Source organism: Mirounga angustirostris, unplaced genomic scaffold, assembly GCF_029215605.1.
Source record: "Mirounga angustirostris isolate CCGP_5_RB_7025 unplaced genomic scaffold, mMirAng1.0.hap1 SCAF_6, whole genome shotgun sequence".
Lineage (NCBI taxonomy): Eukaryota > Metazoa > Chordata > Mammalia > Carnivora > Phocidae > Mirounga > Mirounga angustirostris.
In genome coordinates this window covers 3,481,265-3,500,769 of record NW_026991714.1, presented here as the reverse complement: position 1 = coordinate 3,500,769, position 19,505 = coordinate 3,481,265, and the positions used below count along the sequence as shown (strand labels likewise).

The 19,505-nt window shown below is 40.7% G+C and overlaps 2 protein-coding genes across 4 annotated transcripts in view; one reads left to right on the top strand and one right to left on the bottom strand.

Moving 5' to 3' along the window:
• The window catches only part of SPTA1 (spectrin alpha, erythrocytic 1), a 67,967-nt gene extending 67,632 nt beyond the window's left edge, over positions 1 to 335 (top strand). For all 3 annotated transcript variants that reach the window (XM_064593518.1, XM_045876056.2, XM_064593517.1), the window contains exon 51: positions 166 to 335. In XM_064593518.1, coding sequence (XP_064449588.1) covers positions 166 to 291 — 126 coding nt within the window. In that variant the 3' untranslated portion in view covers positions 292 to 335. The remainder of the gene's footprint in view (positions 1 to 165) is intronic.
• Positions 336 to 5,313: 4,978 nt separating this feature from the next.
• On the bottom strand, positions 5,314 to 6,248 carry LOC123845282 (olfactory receptor 10Z1). The gene has a single exon (XM_045876055.1). The coding sequence runs from the start codon at positions 6,246 to 6,248 to the stop codon at positions 5,373 to 5,375; it is 876 nt and encodes a 291-aa protein (XP_045732011.1). The 3' UTR covers positions 5,314 to 5,372.
• Positions 6,249 to 19,505: the final 13,257 nt, after the last annotated feature.

Sequence of the window (19,505 nt, the reverse complement as noted above, 5' to 3'; positions counted from 1 at the left end):
CTCATTAGAAATTACAAACTTCTGAGAAGGTCTATGATGGGAACAGGGCTGGCTGCTGCTTCCCCATTTCTCTGCCCCCTGGGTCCCGGGTTCGGGGCCTACTGCCAGCCCCAAGGAGCCCTATTTTTAAGCCCTGTGACTGTATCTCTCTCTGTCGTGTTTCAGGCCCTAACCCCAGAACAGGTGCAGTTCTGTGCCTCGCACATGCAGCAGTATGTGGACCCACGCGGCCGAAGTCACCTCGCTGGCTATGACTATGTGGGTTTCACCAACTCCTTCTTTGGCAACTGATAAGCAGCTCTTCCTGGATCATAGAAAATCTTGGTGTGGTGGGAAGGTACTGGGGGAGGAAGGGTACAGCAAGTATGGGGGAGGGGGGAGATAGTTTTGTGTGTGTGTGTGTGTGTTTTTATTACACTTATTAGAGCACCTGGAAAAGTCTCAGCTTGGGGGATATAAGGCATTCACAGAACTGGGGGAAAGGAAGCATCACAGGCTTATTTTGTATACAACCTGTCACTACCCAGGAGCCAAGCTCTCTATTTTTTATTTGTTGGATTCTACACATCTATATTACTTTGTTTTGCTTTGATTTTAGAATAAAATATTTCCTTTTTTTAAAAAAGTTCATTTTTTAAGTTTTTTTTTTTTAAGATTTTATTTATTTGAGAGAGAGAATGAGAGAGGGAGAGAGCACATGAGAGGGAGGAGGGTCAGAGGGAGAAGCAGACTCCCTGATGAGGAGGGAGCCCAATGCGGGACTCAATCCAGGGACTCCAGGATCATGACCTGAGCCAAAGGCAGCTGCTTAACCAACTGAGCCACCCAGGCGCCCTAAGTATTTCTTTTTAATAGGGCAATGTGAAGTCAAATGTTACTGACTCACATGACCTTCTGTATTTCTGAGAATCATTCTGTTCTCTAAACATGGGCAGCTAATCACACCACAAACAAGGGTCGTGGCAGGATGGATAAAGTCCAAGATGAGTTACAAATGGTTTCTCTTGAGTTTTGAAATGGTTGTAAATTCTTACGTTTGAAAATGAAGATACTTGACATTCTGGAGAACCCCAGTATTTTATCTATAGAAGAAGAAGAAGACCAGCCCTGTGTTCTTCTCAATCTGCCCCTTCTCCATACTTCTCCATCAGGGAGGACGCCATTAGTCTCAGAACTGCGAGACTACGACAGGGCAGAGCTTCCTCTGTTCTCCGTGGCCCCACCTTCACGCTTATATTTTAATGTGATGAAAAGGATGTTTTGATTTCCTTCTGCCTCCTACAAGACTACAAGTTAATTATTTACAAAATGAAGAATTAAGAAAAGAACAAGAAGAGGGGTGCTGTCTCCTAATGCTGACGTTCTGCCAGGACTTGTAAGTCAACGGTGTCATTTGCTGGGGAGAATCCTTTGGTCACATCTCCTCCTTGTGTGGGACTGCTGGTATCCTGCACCATTTCCACTACCAGCCCATGGATATTACCACCTGTTTACCACCTTGTCTCAATCTTGTCCTTTGCACAAAAGGTAGTCCTTCTGCAGTCAGGGACAAATTCTGTCCCAGGAGCCAATTAAATCAATCTTGGTTAAAACTAAAAAGCTATCTTTCCTGCTAATAATGTATGAGTGTTTTTTACTGATTTTTGCTTAAACAGTTGGATCCTTTTGAACATGACAATCAAAAGTATTTTAAAAAAAAACTTGATTATGAGTTACCAAGAATGGTTGCAGTTGAAAAAAAAAAAAAACATAGCCCAGTAGACCATCAAAAATCAGTATAATTGATATCACACTTATCAAGAAGTATGGAGAATCTAACAAATGTATGCTTGTAATAACCAAAGGCAAAGGTGAATATGGTTGCATTCTCCTTCCAACCCCCTCCAAGTATCTACAAGGCCTAAATCAGATTATTAGGCATGTGATGAGCCAAGAAACGCTTTTTAAGGCAAAGAACCATGAGCATCTTATGAAAGAGACTGAATAACACAGAGACCAGAGAAGATAATATTTATCTGAAGAATCAACAAAATGCCATAAGAAGATGAGACTGTTGGTGTCAAATACAGCTCCCTCTGAAGTCACATCCTGACCACCTAGGCACACAGCGAAAATGGAAATGCAGAAGCAGCATACATAATTTTGCTGGGTCTATAAATGTTCAACTTTTAACAATTAGAACTCTCATCAAATGTCCCTTGTGATCTGTGGCTAAGTTCTTCCTAACTGATACTCACCTTTTCTCGACCTTCTGTTCACTTACTTTAAACTGGAACCCTGACTTATTCTTACTAATTCTCTTTCTTTACAATCTATAGATTGGAACCTGTTTCTGAGCCCCAGCCCTACGGCTACATCCCTGAGTTTTTTCATGATCCCTACTGCTCGATTGTGTCTCCAAAACTCTTCCGCTCCTAAAAGAACACTCCCCTTTACTTTTAATGGACCTCTCTGACCCCAGACATTTGCGGGGAAGCCGTCGGGTTTCTGTTTCCTGTATCCAGGCCAGTTTCCCAGTATGGAATCCACTCAAGGCCCAGGACCTAGAGCCACTTTCCCGCTTTCTCCAGGCAGATGCTGTGCCAGATACCAGCCCTTTACTCTGCCTGTCCAGTGAAATCAGGAAATGCGAGATGCTGGACGCTGCTGGCCCTAGCTTCCACCAACATCAACGGGGCCACAACTAGGGCAGCCCCAAGTGTCGCTGTCTAGAAACTCCAAACAACACCGGATGGCTATATTGACACTCTGTGTGGGGCATTCTCTGCTCTGAAGACTATATTAATCTTCACCTAAAAAGCCCTGCAAAACAGATGCCACTCTCGTTCCATTCTGCATCTGAGAAATGGAGCCGCAGAAAGGTGAAGAAACTCACTCTGGTCACACGTCTAAAAGGTGGCAAGACTTTAACCTCAGGAAATTGGACTCCAGAGCCTCCCATCTTAATGGGCTGTCCAAGGGCCATGAGTTGGGCACATGTGGTCCTGTTCACATTGGAGGAGCCTCTGCTGTGTGTGTGTTTGACGCGCATGCATGGATGTGCGCCTAGGAGGACAGGTTGTTCCTTGTAAGCACATGGTCACTTTTTTAACCAAGGGAGGGAATTTGAATCACCTAGTGAGATTTTGTAAAGTGTTTCTTCCTGTCCCCACCCCAGATCAATTGTGGCTAGGTCTGTAGGGATGGCTCCCAGGAACACTTGCTCTGAAAATCACCCCCATGTGATTTTTATGCCCTTTCAAACTTAAGACTACTACATTTGGAAGTTAGAAGCACCTTTGAGTATTACTTAGCAATTCTTGGAACATCTTTACCCACTGCTGCTCAGTGTGCATTTAGGGAATGTTATGCTAGGTGGACGGAATTGATTTGGGAAATGAATTTGCTCAGACAGCCTCAGTGCAAAAGGGAGATTGCTCCCAGTCTGTACAGTGATGAGGATCTGAGAGTGCATAGCATTTCTCTGAGACCCAGGCCATTTCTGCCGTCTGACTAACTGTCCTACCTCTCCCCAACCTGTTCTCTTCTCTTGGTTCTGGCTTCTTTCCTCCCAAATTTAGTTTCCACGAAGTTCTAACTAGAGGCTCTGTTTCTTCCCTGAAAGCATGGGAAAATATGGATTCCTATTTGAAAAAATTATCCCCCCAATATAAGTTCTTTCTCTCAAATTGTGCCCCACTGCTCACTCATTGCTGAATTATGTGAATCCTGCATTTTCAGAACCTCTTCCGTTTGTAATTTTCTTCAGCTTCCAGGCCCACTATCCATGTTCTGGTCTCCATGTCTTTGTTTAGGATGATGGCAATGCATCCCTTACTGATCCCTTGCCTCTATTTTCTCTCTGCTAAGCTCTGTCATCCTCTCTGCTGCTGGATTAATCTTCCGAAATCGGTTCCCAGATGCTACTCTGCTCTCTGCTCAGAGGTTTACTCTCCCTACTGAAGGGATCAAGTCTGAAGCAAGGTATTGAAACTGCTGTCTGCAAAGAAGTCTTCACCCAAACTAACTTAGCATCATTTGGGACACATTTTCAGTCCCTCTGGACAACTCACTGCACTCGGAAACGGGCCTAGATTGCCTTGCCACTGAAGCTTCAGTTATTCTGTTCTCTCTGTCAGAATATACTTTCTTCCAATTTAACTGCATTCAAGACTTACCCATCATGAGTAACAAATTCAAGTACTACCTTAGACATGAAGCCTCTGATTCTCCGCTGAGATTAACCTCTCCCTAAACTAAAAGCCAGGTATCACTCTGCTTAGCACGTTAACAATAAAATCAGCTGACATACATTGGAAGATCATTATGATCCAGGTATTGTGCTAAATTCTTTGCACGCATGGTCCTGTTTAGTAAGCAATGCAAAACTGCAAAGTTACAGCCATTTTACAGATGAGGACATGGGGGTTGAGACCTAGCATCACACAGTAAGTTATAGGGCCTCTGTTCAAACTCCTGACAGCCACGTGGGTTCATTACACTTTTACTTGTCCCTAAGAATGCCTGTGTTGTGATTGACATACTGCAGGGGGAAAGTGTACTACACAGGAGAGCGTGTCCACAGCAGATCCCACAGGACAGTATCCATGCTAGGGAGTGAGACAAACAAGGAGGCTCTCAACTCCCAAGATTATGAGGCCATCATAGAGCAATGACGAGTATCAAAGAAAATAGGAAACCTATGTCTTTTCTGAGATACAATCTACCAACTGGGAGAGCCGATGACAAGAGCACAAAGTGACAATGAGTCAGAGATAGAGAGGACAACGATATTAAAAAAAATAAAGATGAAAGACACCCCGTGGAGGAGAGAAAACAATCTACCTTTTCCTTGAACAGAGCATTCACACTAATCCATCAAATGGATTCCCACTGAGTTTCAGATCTTGGAAGAGCATTATAGGTAGGATAGTCTAATTATGCAGTAATTTAAAAATCTCTACCATATCCCTGATAGGGCTCCAGCCAGGCCTGCTTTGAACTTGAGCAGGCCAAACTGCTCTCATCTTGTTCAGCAGAGCTGGAAAATTCTGAATGAACTGGGCTTCTGTAGTGGTGGCATCCCTGAGACTGAAAGTGGAAATTCAGATTCTGAGCCCAGTGTGAGTTAAGCACAGTGAGCAGAGCAGGAAAGCCTGCTCCGTATTTCCCAGCAGTCCCAGGGAAGTGCAGGGAGCAGGATGGGGCTCTCCCAAGGGGTTGGGGTGGGACAGCTTTGATCTGAAATCCCGAGTCTCTGGCCCATTGGCCTGGGTTCCTGGTCTCAGTCCAGCTTACGCGGAAGAGACTGTCCCACTGGGGGAGCCTTCGTCTTCTACGAAGCAGTCTCCCTTGGAAGGCGCTTCTCAGGGCTGTCTGCACGGCCCGATTCCTTAGACTGTAAACAGTAGGGTTGAGGAGAGGGTCACCACAATATCGGTGACAGCAATAAGCTGATCCCGCTCAAGAGAGTAACTGGCTTTGGGCCTCAAGTACATGAAGAAGGCACAGCCGTAGTGGACCATGACCACTGTGAGGTGTGAGGCGCAGGTGGGGAAGGCCTTCTTCCGCCCTTCAGTGGACGGGATCCGCAGGACTGCTGTCAGAATGTAGGCGTAGGAGATGGTGATGAAGGAGAAAGACACCAGGAGGACCAGCAGGCTAAGGATGAGGATGCCCAGCTCACTCGGGCCTGTGTCCCCACATGCCAGGCTCAGCGCTGGAGGCGTGTCACAGAAAAAGTGCTGGGTCTCATGGGAGCCACAGAACGGGAGGTGGGAAATGACCGGGGTCATTCCCAGCCCAAAGAGGTACCCACTCAGGAAGGAGGTGCCAACCAGCTGGGCACAGGAGGTAGGATTCATGCGGCTGGCATAGCGCAGTGGGGCACAGATGGCCACATATCTGTCAAGGCCCATGACAGCCAGAAGGAAGCAGTTGGTGCAGGCCCACGAAGCAGAGAAGAACATCTGGACAGCACAGCCCTCGTAGGAGATGGCCTGGCCCCCCATGACCAGGCTGGAGAGCATCCAAGGGATGATGCCCAGTGTGTAACAGGTCTCAGAGAAAGACAGGAAGGAAAGGAAGAGGTACATGGGGGTGTGCAGGTGGCTGTCCAGCCTGATGACTACAGTAATGAAGACATTGCTGGTCAGGGTGACAAGATACAGAGAGAGGAAGAGTACAAACAGCAGGAGCTGCAGTTTCCCAATGCTGGAGAAGCCCAGGAACACAAAACCCTTCCAGGTGGTTGCATTGGCCTGGCCCATCCTGAGCGGCACCCCGATAGATGTGTTGGTCCCTTCCACCTTGCCAGTAGATGCCTAGCTTCTTTAGAAAGCAGGATGAGGTGGATTCTCATTTCTTTGTGCCTGTCGTAACTCCAAAAGAAAGCTCTAATGTAGACAGCAACCTCAGAAAGGTATTCATAGCATTAGACACACAGACATATAGATCCATTCTCACACGCATGTAGGTACATGTACAAAGACACACAGTGTGCACACGTGCCCACAAACACACACGACTATGCCAATAGACATGCACACCACATATAAAGTGCTCATACAGAATCATGCACATTTCCCACATCCAAAACTCTATGGACTGCACATTTGCCTCTGATGACCATATCTACAAATACATCAGGCGTGTTATACATGCATATCTTTTGAGATAGCACATAAATAAGTAGATTGTGTACCACACATCTATTATACCAACATCATACATATGCCCACATGCGGACACATCCTCATTGCCTGTTAGAACATGACGTGGGGTGGCTTGTTGGATATTATTTTACAGGTCAGGTGACAGCCAAGACTAGAGAAAAACTGCCTGAGTCCTAACCCAACATTCTTTCCCCCAAACAATGACGACTCTTCTTGGACACTTTGGGACACGCATTCCCGTGAACACGGAACTCTGTAACAGTCCCTTGTCTGTGCTGCCCTCCCCAAAGTCTCTTCCATGTGAGTCCATGCCGAGCACGGACGGAAGCATTAGACTCAGGGAAGTGGCGGACCCCTCAGTGCACAGATCCGCAGTCAGGCCGTGCTGCGCCTGGAAGACTGGGCAAGGAGGGCTCTCCACTCACCCAAAAAGGCTCAAGGGGAGGAGAGCTCTGCTTCTCAGCAACCATGCTCCAGATGCCTAGCCCCCACCCTGTCTGCAGAAGAAGAGACCTGAGATCCGTCTCAGACACGTCTCTGAGCAAAAGGTGATGTTCCCAAGTGATACCAGGACAGCTTCTACACCTGTGGCCCCAGGGGGTGAGTCATCTCTGCTTCCATCAAAACAGCTGCTCTCTCTGAGGGGCCCCAATCCCCATGGGTGCTGGTTCAAGAAGCACCTCCAATTGTACCTATCATTAGCTGTAAATATTCTTTTGGGGAAAGCAGAAGAGGAAATGTGAATGAAGAGATGCTAGGATCATGTTTTAAACAATAATTCGATTATGTGCTAAATAATTATATTTATTATTTTCACATGTTAAATCTCTTTTAAAACTTAAAATGACCTGGTTAGCCTGGTGATGGGTATTAAAGAGGGCACGTACTGAATGGAGCACTGGGTGTTATACGCAAACAATGAATCATGGAACACTACATCAAAAACTAATGATGTAATGTATGGTGACTAACATAACATAATAAAATAAAATAAAATAAAAAACTTAAAAAAAAAACTTAAAATGACCTGGTAAAAAAGGGTTGACAATTACATTTTATAGAAGAGGAAACGGAGCCTGATAGAGTTTAAGTGACTCATCCAAGATCACAGAACTCAGATTCATGCTTTTAAAGTCTCCCTGTAAGATGTATAGTAAGAGCACAGGAATTCACCTTCCCCTGCTGTTGTCTCAGGAGCTGGAGATGACCGTTTCCAGAATGCACCCAGTTTCAAAGGCACACACACACTCACGGTCACATACTGAGAGCACCCTCATTCCCCAGCCTTACCTTCTTCCCACCTCCTCATCTGTCCACTCCACTTCTTTCAGACACATCTTTTTATTTTACTTTTTAAAGATTTATTTATTTATTTTGGAGAGAGAGAGAGAGAGAATGAGAGAGCGAGCACAGCAGGGAGGGATAGGGGGAGAGGGAGAGTCTCAAGCAGACTCCCCGCTGAGTGCAGAGCTCAAGCTCCATCTCACCACCCTGAGATCATGACCTGAGTGGTAATCGAGAGTAGGACACTTAACTGACTGAGCCACCCAGGCACCCCATGCACATCTTTTTAAAAGCAACTTTACCTTTATCTTCTTTCCATAATATTGTAATAGCTGTATCTGTATCTTTTCAATCCATCACTCAGATTGTCCTGAAACTTGAAAATGTCCAGAAAGTCCAGGGTTAATCATGCTTTCTAACTCTTCACTCAACGTGCATTTTCCCCTAGTACGCTAGCAGTGTGAATCTACACCTCCAATACACATTTTCACCACCCATCTGCTGATTCAGTAGAAACAGTAATGATGATTGTTAACATGTATTCAATGCCAGACTTTTTGCTGACCTCATTAGATGAATTGAACGCTTACAATATTTAAAGATTTTTATGATTACACTTTCTTTTCAGATGAGAAGACTAAAGCACGGAAAAATAAAATAACTTACTGAAGACAACACAGCCAGGTGGCAACAGAGTAAGAAGTGGACTCAGGAATGCTTCTCTTAACTACCATGCCTTTTATGGTAAACTACATCAGTCAGAAGATGAGCAGAGATGTGGAAATTAGAGTCACATTAGTACAACTATTGGCTTTCTAGCAATTTTTCTTGTGCTACTGTTTTATCTGTTGATCTAGAGATGATAGGATGCATTTTTAACTTAACCTGCTCTACTTAAACTAAATATTGAATTATTTCCAGTAAAATATAGAAAAGTTGCAATGACATAGTTGCATTTACTTAAATCCACTAACAACGTTGTTATAATTTTTAAACGGGCTTTTGCCTTTTTTAGAGAAATTTAGAGAATACGTGTATATGTGTATATAATCTTTTCTATTTAACCTCATATTCAGCATGTTCTTTATTCTCTCCTGTGTATCCAAGTTACCATGGGTTTCATTTTCCATCAGCTTTCTTAGTGTTTCTTAAGGTGCATACTTGCTAGCAACTATCTTCATGTTTCTTTATCTGAAAATTTCTTCATTTTGCCTTTATTTGTGAAGTATAGTTTTGCTGGATAAAAAATTCCTAGTCAAGAGGGTACTTTGTTTCATCTTCTCGTATGCCATTTGTGGGGTCTCTGTCCTCCCTAGTTTCTGATACCAATACTGCCATCAATGACATCATCTTTTTACTCCAGGTAATGACATGTCAAATTCCTCTTCTTGTTTCAGTGTGTTCTCTTTACCTTTGGCTTTCACCAATTTGAGATTGACGTGTTTACACGTGTGTTTGTGTGTTTCTTACTTGTGATTTGCTGAACATCTTGACTTTGTACCTTACTGTCTTCCACCACATTTAGGAAATTTCCAGCTATTATTTCTTAAAATATTTTCTCCCTCTTTATCTTTTCATTTCCTTCTATATTCCAAACATTGAACTATTTGCTATTGTCTTGAAAATCTCACAGAATTGATTCATTTTAATTTTATTTTTTCTTCTTCAGATCAACTTATTTCTATTGATTTATTTTCCAATTCATCAGTCCTTTCTTCTATCATCTCCAAAATGCTGTTGAGCCTATTTCATGAAAAATCTATATTCCAGCAATATGTAAAAAGAATAATTATTCAAGACAAAAGGGATTTATTCCAAGAATGCAGGACTGCTTTCTATTTGAAAATGTTAACATAATTCACCAAATTAGTCAAATAAATGAAAAAAGTAATCTACTCATCTCAATATTTGTACAAAAATTATTTGTAAAAATCAATATCCACTGATGGTTTTTTTTTTTTAAACTCTGTTGCTATTTAAAACTAAAGCCACTATCCTAACTTTTTGTGAAATATTGCTCTTTTCCCTAGGCTGAACACTTTGGCCATTCTATACAACATCATACTGGAGGTCCAAACCAGTGTAATAATGTAAGAAGAAGATATAAAAGACAATGATTTGAAAGGGATGACAAAACCCTTCATTTGCAAATGACATGACTGAGTACCTAGAAAATCTTACTAAATCTACAGAAGGACTACAAACCTAATAAGTATATTTAGCAAGTTCTCAAATCAATTGTTTTTCTTTATATTAAAAATAAGAAATTACATTTTTAGATGTCAATTTTAATAGCATCAAAACATAGATGCTTAGAATCAACACAGAATTAAATTTAAGACAAGAGAGGAAGTACTCTATACTCTATAATTCTAAACATTAATGAGATAAGATTAAAGTAAATCTAAATAAATGAAGATACCTAAAATTTCATGGATAAAAAGATTCAATATTGTAATTTTGATTTCCCAAATTTATCTATAGATTCAATGTATCTCAGTAAATAAACTCAAACAGGGTTTGTGTAGAAATTGGCAAACTAATTCTAAACATTATCTGGAAATGAAAAGATCTAAACAATCATATGAGAGATTTGGGTGAATTAAACACCTGAGCTCAAAATTACTATAAAGTAACAATAATGAAAACAGTGCTACTGGCAAAAAGGTAGGTATATAGATCAACAAAAAATATAAACTCCAGAAACAGTCACATCTATATCCAGTACCATCAGTTTCCATAAAGGTGGTCTGTACAAATCAATGAGGAAAGTCTTTCCAACCGATGGTACTGGAATGACTGCATTTCAGTATAAGAAAAACAAAACAAAAATAAAAACAATCCTCACTTCATTCCGTACACATAAATTATCCCAGATGAGGTGTAGACCTAAATGTCTAAAAGGAGAGAGCAACTTAAAGAATACACAGAAGAGTATCTTCATTACCTTGGGGTAGGCAAAGAATTTTTTTAGGCAGGAGACAAAAATGCTTAGGCATAAAAAATTGATCAATCACACCACAAAAATTAAGCTTCTGCTTATCAAAGAGCAGATGGCAGAGCAAAAGGGCAGAATAACTTTATAAGAAAAGCCAATTTGTACTAAGCTAAACAGAGAGCGAGTAAGCATATGGCCATGCAAAGACTTGTATAAATGTTTTAGCTGCTTAATTCGTAATTTGAAAAACTTAGAAACAGCCCAAATGACCACATACGTGAATACATAAACAAGTTGTGGAATATTCATGCAATGAAACAATAGCCGGAAATATAAAGGAATAAACATGTAACACCACAGGAAATCTCAACAGCATTCCTTTGAGTAAAAGAAGCCACAAGCAACAAAGTTCATACAATTTGTTTCCATTTACGCATTTAAAGAACAAGAAAGTTTTATAATGGTTGTGGAAATCACCTCACTCGGGGCCCTGCGGCTCCGATTGGATAAAAGCAGGAAAGAACTTCCTGAAATGACAGAAATGTGTTAGGTCTTGAACTCAGACTTGATTAGTTATGAAAATACAAATTAAAAAACACACTCCTGAATAACCAATGGGTCAGAAAAGAACTCAAAAGAGAAATAAAAAAAAATCTTGCCACAGACGACGTGACAAAACTTAGGAGATGCATCAAAAGCACTTCTAAGAGGAAAGTTGAAAGTTGATATTGATAAGTAACCTACATTCAGGAGAAAGAAAGATCTCAAATAGATAACCAACTTCACACCTGACAGAACTAGAAAAAGAACACATTAAACCCAAAGATAGCAGGAAGAAGGAAATAAGGAAGATGGGAGCAGAAACGAAGACTAGAAAAACAATACCAAAAGGTCAATAAAATCAGCAGTAGGGGTGTTTGTTGTTTGTTTCTTTGGGCTTTTTTGGGGGGGAGGGGTTCTGATTTGTGTTTCCAGGTGACTTCAACTCTAAGACTGGGAAATAAATATAAGAAAACCCAGGGAAATTGTCACCATACTGTTCTTTGGGCCCCAAAGTCCCTAGCTGTTCTTGTCCTTTCCAGCGTTCAGATATTCCTCTGTGTGTTTTATGAATAATGCCCAGAGTTTTCAGTTGTATGAGGTGGGAGGAATGGGGAAGGCCTTTCTACTCTGGCGTCTGGAAGTAGAAGTCCTATTGCTGTCAGCTAGGTTTTATCACAGAGTTTCCTAAATGGAATGAATGAATAAAATAAGACAAAATCAGAGGGGGAGACAAACCATAAGAGACTCTTAACCATAGGAAACAAACAGATTTGCTGGAGGGGGTGGGGTCGGGGGATGGAGTAACTGGGTGATGGGCATTAAGGAGGGCATGTGATGTAATGATACTGAGTGTTATATGCAAGTGATGAATCACTGAACTCTACCTCTGAAACTAATGATGCACGATATGTTAACTAATTGAATTTAAATAAAATAAGTAAATCAAATGAATGAAATCTGTAACCCCAACCTTTTCAAAGTTAGGTAAATAGAGGGATAAATAGATAGACAGCTAAAACATGTAGGAGGCTAAGAGGATTTTAATAAAAATCTACTGACCAAGGTGATTGAAATCCATAGTGTTTTTATTTTCCCTAAACTTCTGAATATATGACCTTTTCTATTAGGCAATGTGGTTGAAAGTTATAGATAAACAATCATAGCTGACAATCGTTTTCTATAACAACTGGAAAACCCTATTATGATAAACTTTCAGAAACTGAAAAATTGCATGCTAATGGTAGACAATGAATATTTTTTCAAGCCAAATAGATTCCATATCCTTGTTTTTGAGAAAGTAGGAAAAAAGAACTGATAAAATTATCCTCCAATATAATATTAAACATAACTTTTGATGATAGACCATTCAGCTATTAATGAACTATAACTTAAAAGAAATTTTTTAAAAATTGAGTAGCTCTGCATTTCTTAAAAAAACTTTTTTTGGAACAAAATTAATCCTGAACTGCCTTATTTTAGCTAAAAGAAATATTATTCATTGATATATAAGGTAATTTTTAAAGCACTACTTTCATTCAGGGATAATTTTACATTAAAATTTTAATTTTCACATTTAATCAGATTTTCTCTTGTATATAAAATATAAAAACATTAAAAAAATCAACCTATAAACACTTTTGTTACAGAGAAGTATGATAAGGCTTTTTTTATCAGCTTGCCCAGCTGTGTGGCGGAAGGGGAAGAAGTAGGAGCTGAAAGGTTTAAAAGCTGTCAGAAAACCACAAAGCAGAGTCAGGCTCTTTAATAGCTTCTGCCAGTATCATGCTGTCTTGATTAATGCAGCTATATGGTAGGTGTTTCTACTGGATGGAATGATTTCCACTTGATTCTTCTTTTTCAAGAGTGTTATAGGTATTCCAGAACTGGTTACTTTCCATATAAATTAGAATGTGTTTGTCGTTCTCTACAAAAACAAACAAAAAAGTCTTTCTGGGATTTTGAAAGGATTGCATTAAGCCTCTAAATCAACTTGGGGATCAATTTTGTTACTTTTTTCTAGGTTCTTGAGATAGGAATTTACATCATTATTAGAGACCTTTCCTCCTCTCTAATAGATGCTTTAGCTGCATCCCACACATTTTGATATGTTGTAATATCATTTTGATTCAGTTATATGAATTATTTTTATTTCCTTTGAGATTTCCCCAATGACCATGGATTGCTTAATATTGTTTAATTTCCAAGTGTTTATAGATTTTCCTATCATCTTTCTGTTCTTGATTTCTAACTTGATTCCATTATGGTTAGAGAACCGTATGTCCTCTGTATGATTTCCATCCCTTGAAATTTCTTGCAGTTGAAGAGGTGATGGGGATTAAGGCATGCACTTGTGATGAGCATCAGGTAATGTATGGAAGTGTAGAATCACTATATTGAACACCTGAAACTAATATAATACTGTATATTAGCTAACTGGAATTAAAGTAAAAACTTAAAAAAAAATTCTTGTGGTTTGTCTTGTGGCTCAGGATATGATTTTTCTTGGTGTCATGTGGAGGGTAGGTTACCCCGAGGCTCAGCTGGTGATGCTCTTGTAGGTGGATGGTGTAAGGGGGAGGGGTCTGACACTGCGAGTGCAGGCAGATTAGGGTCCCCACTGCCATTAGTTTTAGGTCTCCCTACTAAGTCCCTGCTGGGCTTCCCCTTTCTTGGTTCTTTGCCTGAGAGAACAGCCTTAGCTTGCATTTATTTATTTATTTATTTATTTATTTATTTATTTATTTATTTATCTATCTATTGTTTATTTATTTTTTTTTTGTTTCTGCCTTTGCCTGTGGGCATTTTCAGATTGCATGTTGCAGGGCTCTCCACACCCCGATCCAGAACACACTGGGCATAAACAGAAATCCTTGCAAGCCTGCTGTGGTAATGTTCAGGTGCTGAGGTCCTGGGCCAGCCCATTGTCTCTGTTTCATCTTTACAAGTCATGTTTAGGATTGTTGAGTTATTTCCAGGTTTTTTAGTTGTATTTAGAGGGGCGTACTGAGAAACGTGAATATAGACCATTTTGCCTGGAACTTGAATAGGTCAAAGTTTCTAAGAAATTGGTAAACTACTTCCCAAAATTGTGAAATATTTTATAGCTTTTACATTCGCAAAAATAGTGTATGAGTTACACTTCTTCCAATCCTCACCCACACTGGTGTAGCCAATCTTCTTTTTTAAAGACATTCAAATAGTTGTGTAGTGGAATCAAACTGTTTCTATTTTGTATTTCCTAATGACTGATCATGGTGAGCACCTTTTCAAGTGCTTATTTCCCATTTGTATATATTCTTCAAATGTTTTTAAGATCTCATTGCTGGGGTGCCTGGGTGGCTCAGTGGATTAAGTGTCTCCTTCAGCTCAGGTCAAGATCTCAGGGTCCTGGGATAGAGTCTCGTCTCGGGCTCCCTGTTCAGTGGGGAGTCTGCTTCTCCCTCTCCCTCTGCTCCTCCCCCCCATTTGTGTTCAATCTCTCTCTCTGAAATAAATAAACTTAAAAAAAATCTCATTGCCATTATATTTATACATACGTACATATACATGCCTATGATTCTTCTGAAATATATTTATTTAATCAATTTTGTGTCATTACATAGTTAGTTGCAAGTGCTGGACTACAACACATTATATTCTTCCAGCAACTGGAATCCCAGCCTTCTTATTTTGTGGTCTTTCCCAACACTCCTCCATGGCCCCTCCTCTGGCCACTCTGCTCCAGTTTGTTCTGTCTTGTCTGAGCAGTTTCAGCCCTCGGCACACAACAGTGCCGTTCACTTTTCATTGGCTCTATCTTCTTTCCTCCATCAAGGTACAAATTCCTTGTAAGAAAAGCCCATTCCTTCTCAGAGTAGTCTTCAAACATTGTTGAGCCCTTCCCCAATACCCAGGAGGGGAGCTGGTGATGAGAGGGTGAAAGTGTCGGGGAGGGGAGGCGTTGGGATGCGCCTCCCTTCCCTCTCTGCCAAAACAAAACTTGCGAATTAGCGCGGACAAAATATGAGCTCTGCAAGTTTTAAATCCCCAGAGATTCCCAGCAGAGTTTTACTAGTCACGGGTTACACAAAGCCCTGTAACTAATGAGAGAAAATTACAAAGTTGAGTGAGAAAGTTCTCTTGCTCCCTCTGATGAAAGGAGAGAGGAATCCCCAAGGGTCTCCTAACCAGAGCCAAACCTCCAGAGTGGAGGAAACTCAGGCCCTCATCATGATCAGACAATATCTCTAAACCGGTAGAAGAAAAGGCTCTCTCTTTTTTTTTTTTAATTTTTATTGTTATGTTAATCACCATACATTACATCATTAGTTTTTGATGTGGTGTTCCATGATTCGTAGAAGAAAAGGTTCTTAAGCACTGTGGTTTAGCGAGTGGTAGAAACAGACCATAGCTCATTTGGCCCAGGCTCACAACTCGAGTCGGAAGCTCTAGGCCACAGGAAGCTGAAGCTTGCACAAAATCAGGGCCCTTTCCTCATTCTCTGGCTAGGGAAACTTAGACCCAGAAGGTTCACAGACTTCCCAAGGTCACTAAACTAGCAGTGATAAAGTTAAAAATGCAGACTGTTAGACCGATGACTTTTATAGTAAGTGGATCTCTGTCTCTTCTGAGTGAAGAACAAAGCATGCTTCCAACAATGTGAAGACCATCGTGGAAGAATATAAGCCTAACACTGAATTGGCTTGGGGCCCTGATAAAATACACAAGGTAGGAAACTCTTGTAGATGATTTGACTCTGATTTCCTCACAATTAATTGTCCCTGCATTTTCTTCAAATTACCATTTCTCTGTGACTTTGGAAAGGGTGAGTATTTCTTTTGTCAGTGGATCCATATTCCAAACTAAATTTGATACAAGTTGATTTAGGGATAACTTCAGAGACACGTGAGGGTAGGGTGGGGTATGATACGCTCACCCCACTACACATACAGACATTCAGAATATGTCAGAGTACGGGAGGTCCTGAAATTCACCCTCTACTACTGACCGTTCACCAAGTAGGCATTGAGCACACCATCAGGTAAGAATTAGGTAAGGAACGACCTGTTTTAGAATACGTATTGCTGATTCTTTGCATTTTCAAAATGCTTCTGAATTTGATGATGGATTTGAACACAAGCCCTCTGGGCTGTTTAGGAGGGGATATGGCGTATCGTGTGAAATTAGGCTGTTCTGCAATTGGTGTGTTAGAAAGAGCTTGAGGGGCACCTGGGTGGCTCAGTCGGTTAAGTGTCTGACTCTTGGTTTTGGCCCAGGTCATGATCTCAGGGTTGTGAGATTGAGCCCTGTATCAGGCTCCATGCTCAGCATGGAGTCTGCTTAAGCTCTCTCTCCCTCTGTCTCTCCCCCTCTGTCTCTCCCTGCACCACTCCCTCCCACCCCATTCTCTTTCTCAAATAAATAAATAAATCTTAAAAAAAAAAAAAAGGAAAGAAAAAGTAAATAAATAAATAAAATAAAATAAAATAAAATAAAATAAAATAAAAAAAGAAAGAAAAAGAAAGAGCTTGAGTTCTGCACCAAGGACACCAGCTACTAAAAACAACCTGTTTTGCCCATCTACTCTCCCCCTCACCCCACTTTGGGGTACTTAATTATTCATCTTTTAGTTCCCCAATCCAATTGCTCTTCTTCAGAGTTCTTGTGAAGAGTCAAGAGAACTAGGAAACTTTAATGCTCTCCTGAGGCAGGAATTGTTCACAATGGCTTATCGATAAGTGGAAGGGTGTATGGGACCTAGTATTTCTGGGAGAGGAGAAAGTCGTCCAGTCCTGAGAGCTTCAGGAAGTTGTTTGCAGGGGAAAATAGGACAAGCTGAAAGTGTGGGCGTGGAGACACTAAATTTGGAATCTAAGGAGGCTTGCCTAAAATGCCTCGTAAGAGGGGCGCCTGGGTGGCTCAGTTGTTGAGCGTCTGCCTTCGGCTCAGGTCATGATCCCAGGGTCCTGGGATCGAGCCCCGCATCGGGCTCCCTGCTCCACAGGAAGCCTGCTTCTCCCTGTCCCACTCCCCCTGCTTGTGTCCCCTCTCTCGCTGTGTCTCTCTGTCAAATAAATAAATAAAATCTTTAAAAAAATAAATAAATAAAAAATAAAATAAAATGCCTCGTAAGGAAGCCCAAGGATCATTTAGATAAGCCCCTCCTAATGTAATTGCCTTAGGCAGGAAGACAAAAAAAAACCTCTAGTCTTCTTTTGGGGAGGTAATTACCCACAGATAGCAGGTGTGGATACAGTGAGAGAAAGTGAGAAACAGGAGAGGAGAAAGGGTGGTGGGAAAGACTAGACACATGATTCTCGTGTGGCCAAGGATGAAGAAAAGTCTCGTCAGGTCTAAGAGGACAAAAGAATCAAGGAGCTCTCTAAGGAGATTCCAAAGGGCTGTGGATTATTTCTGCAGCCTTTAATAATAAAAGTTTATCATTATATGACTATAATTATTTTATTTATATTTATTTATACATGTTAAAGTTATATAATTATAATTTAGACCATTTTCCTACTGCCTCTTTTGACTGTCAGTGACCAGCTCGATTCTGCTGACAGAAGGCTTAATCTTAGCCTGAACCAAATCTAATTAAGAGTGGAAAGTCTTACGCTCAGCACGCTCTGCAATGCTGAATAACAAAGTAAAAGGGAAACTGTTTATAGATTCAGCACTCTTTTTGATAACTAACCTATCCAAGCAACATATATTGTGAATCATTACCTTCTTAATACATTTTATATTAGCACTGTGAGAAATACAGAAATCTGTGACTGATAGCCTCTTTCCTCAAGGAAAAAACATTGATAAATGGAAAGAATATACAGTTAAACTCAAAACAATTGGGTTCTAGCTACAAATATGCCACTTCATAGACCCAACTATCTTATTTCTAAAATAAGTAAAATAATCACAACTGCCATCCACGTTTCACAGCTGCACTATGTGCTTCACATTTTCATTGTCGGGAATAAAACCAATAAACATTACAAGGAATTTGGCAAAATGCAGACCCTATCAATGCTAGCTATTAAACATGTTGACATGTGGGAAAGGAAAAACAAGAGCTCAGTACAGCACAACACTGAGGGAATGTGTTAAATATAAGAAAAGGCAGCATGTTGTAGAAGTTAGAGGAGGATGAGATCAAATCAGACGCAGAATTGTCGAAGAATTCACAGAATCTCTAGCATCTTTCTTCTTTCCGATGCCAGGCTTGGCATTGAAGAAATGGGCAGGTTTTCAGCTGCTATCTGCAATGTGCTCGCATGAAGGGTCTGTTTATTAATACCACCCAGGTACTCTCATTGATCACCTTTAATCTGAAGGGTTCTGGAGTAGCCTATCTCCCCTCTCCCCAGAGTAGAGGGAAGGGAGCATGTTCTTCACTTTTAATATTTCAGGGCCTAAATGTCCTCTCCAAGAAGAGATAATGACTTTGGGCTTCCCTGCAATTATAAGCCATTGTCTGAAAGGGGTCCCCAAATTCCTAACAAACCAATTATCAACCTTCACTCATTCGATATTTACAGACAATTTATATGTGGAAGTTGCTTTGTCAGACCCTGACTCTGTGTATTAACCACTTGGTAGTTTTTTTAGTATTCAGAGTCTGATCAAATCTGGCTCACCTAATGCACCTGCATTTCCTTTATATGGATATCAAGTAGAATATTTTTCCCCTCATTATATTACCAGCCAGTAAAGTCCTTTTAAAAAATAAGCCAGAACAAGGGGGGTTGGGAGGATGGGACAGCCTGGTGATGGGTATTGAGGAGGGCACGTTCTGCACGTAGCACTGGGTGTTATACACAAACAAAGAATCGTGGAACACTACATCAAAAACTAATGATGTAATGTATGGGGATTAACATAACAATAAAAATTTTAAAAAATAATTAAAAAATAAGCCAGAAGGCATCTCTGTCACCCAATAAGTGATCAGGAATTGGTCACTGAATAAAGGTGTAACAAGTGAGTTAAAAATTAGGAAAACACATAGCCTATATACACAGGGTGTTTTGCTAAATTAAATGAAAAATCAGTCAGTAATTATAATTCTGATCATCTGTCTTATTCACAACATAATTTTTCAAAGAATA

Excerpts from the sequence above, each read along its gene's own strand:
- LOC123845282 (XM_045876055.1), bottom strand. The coding sequence starts at position 6,248 with ATGGGCCAGGCCAATGCAACCACCTGGAAGGGTTTTGTGTTCCTGGGC.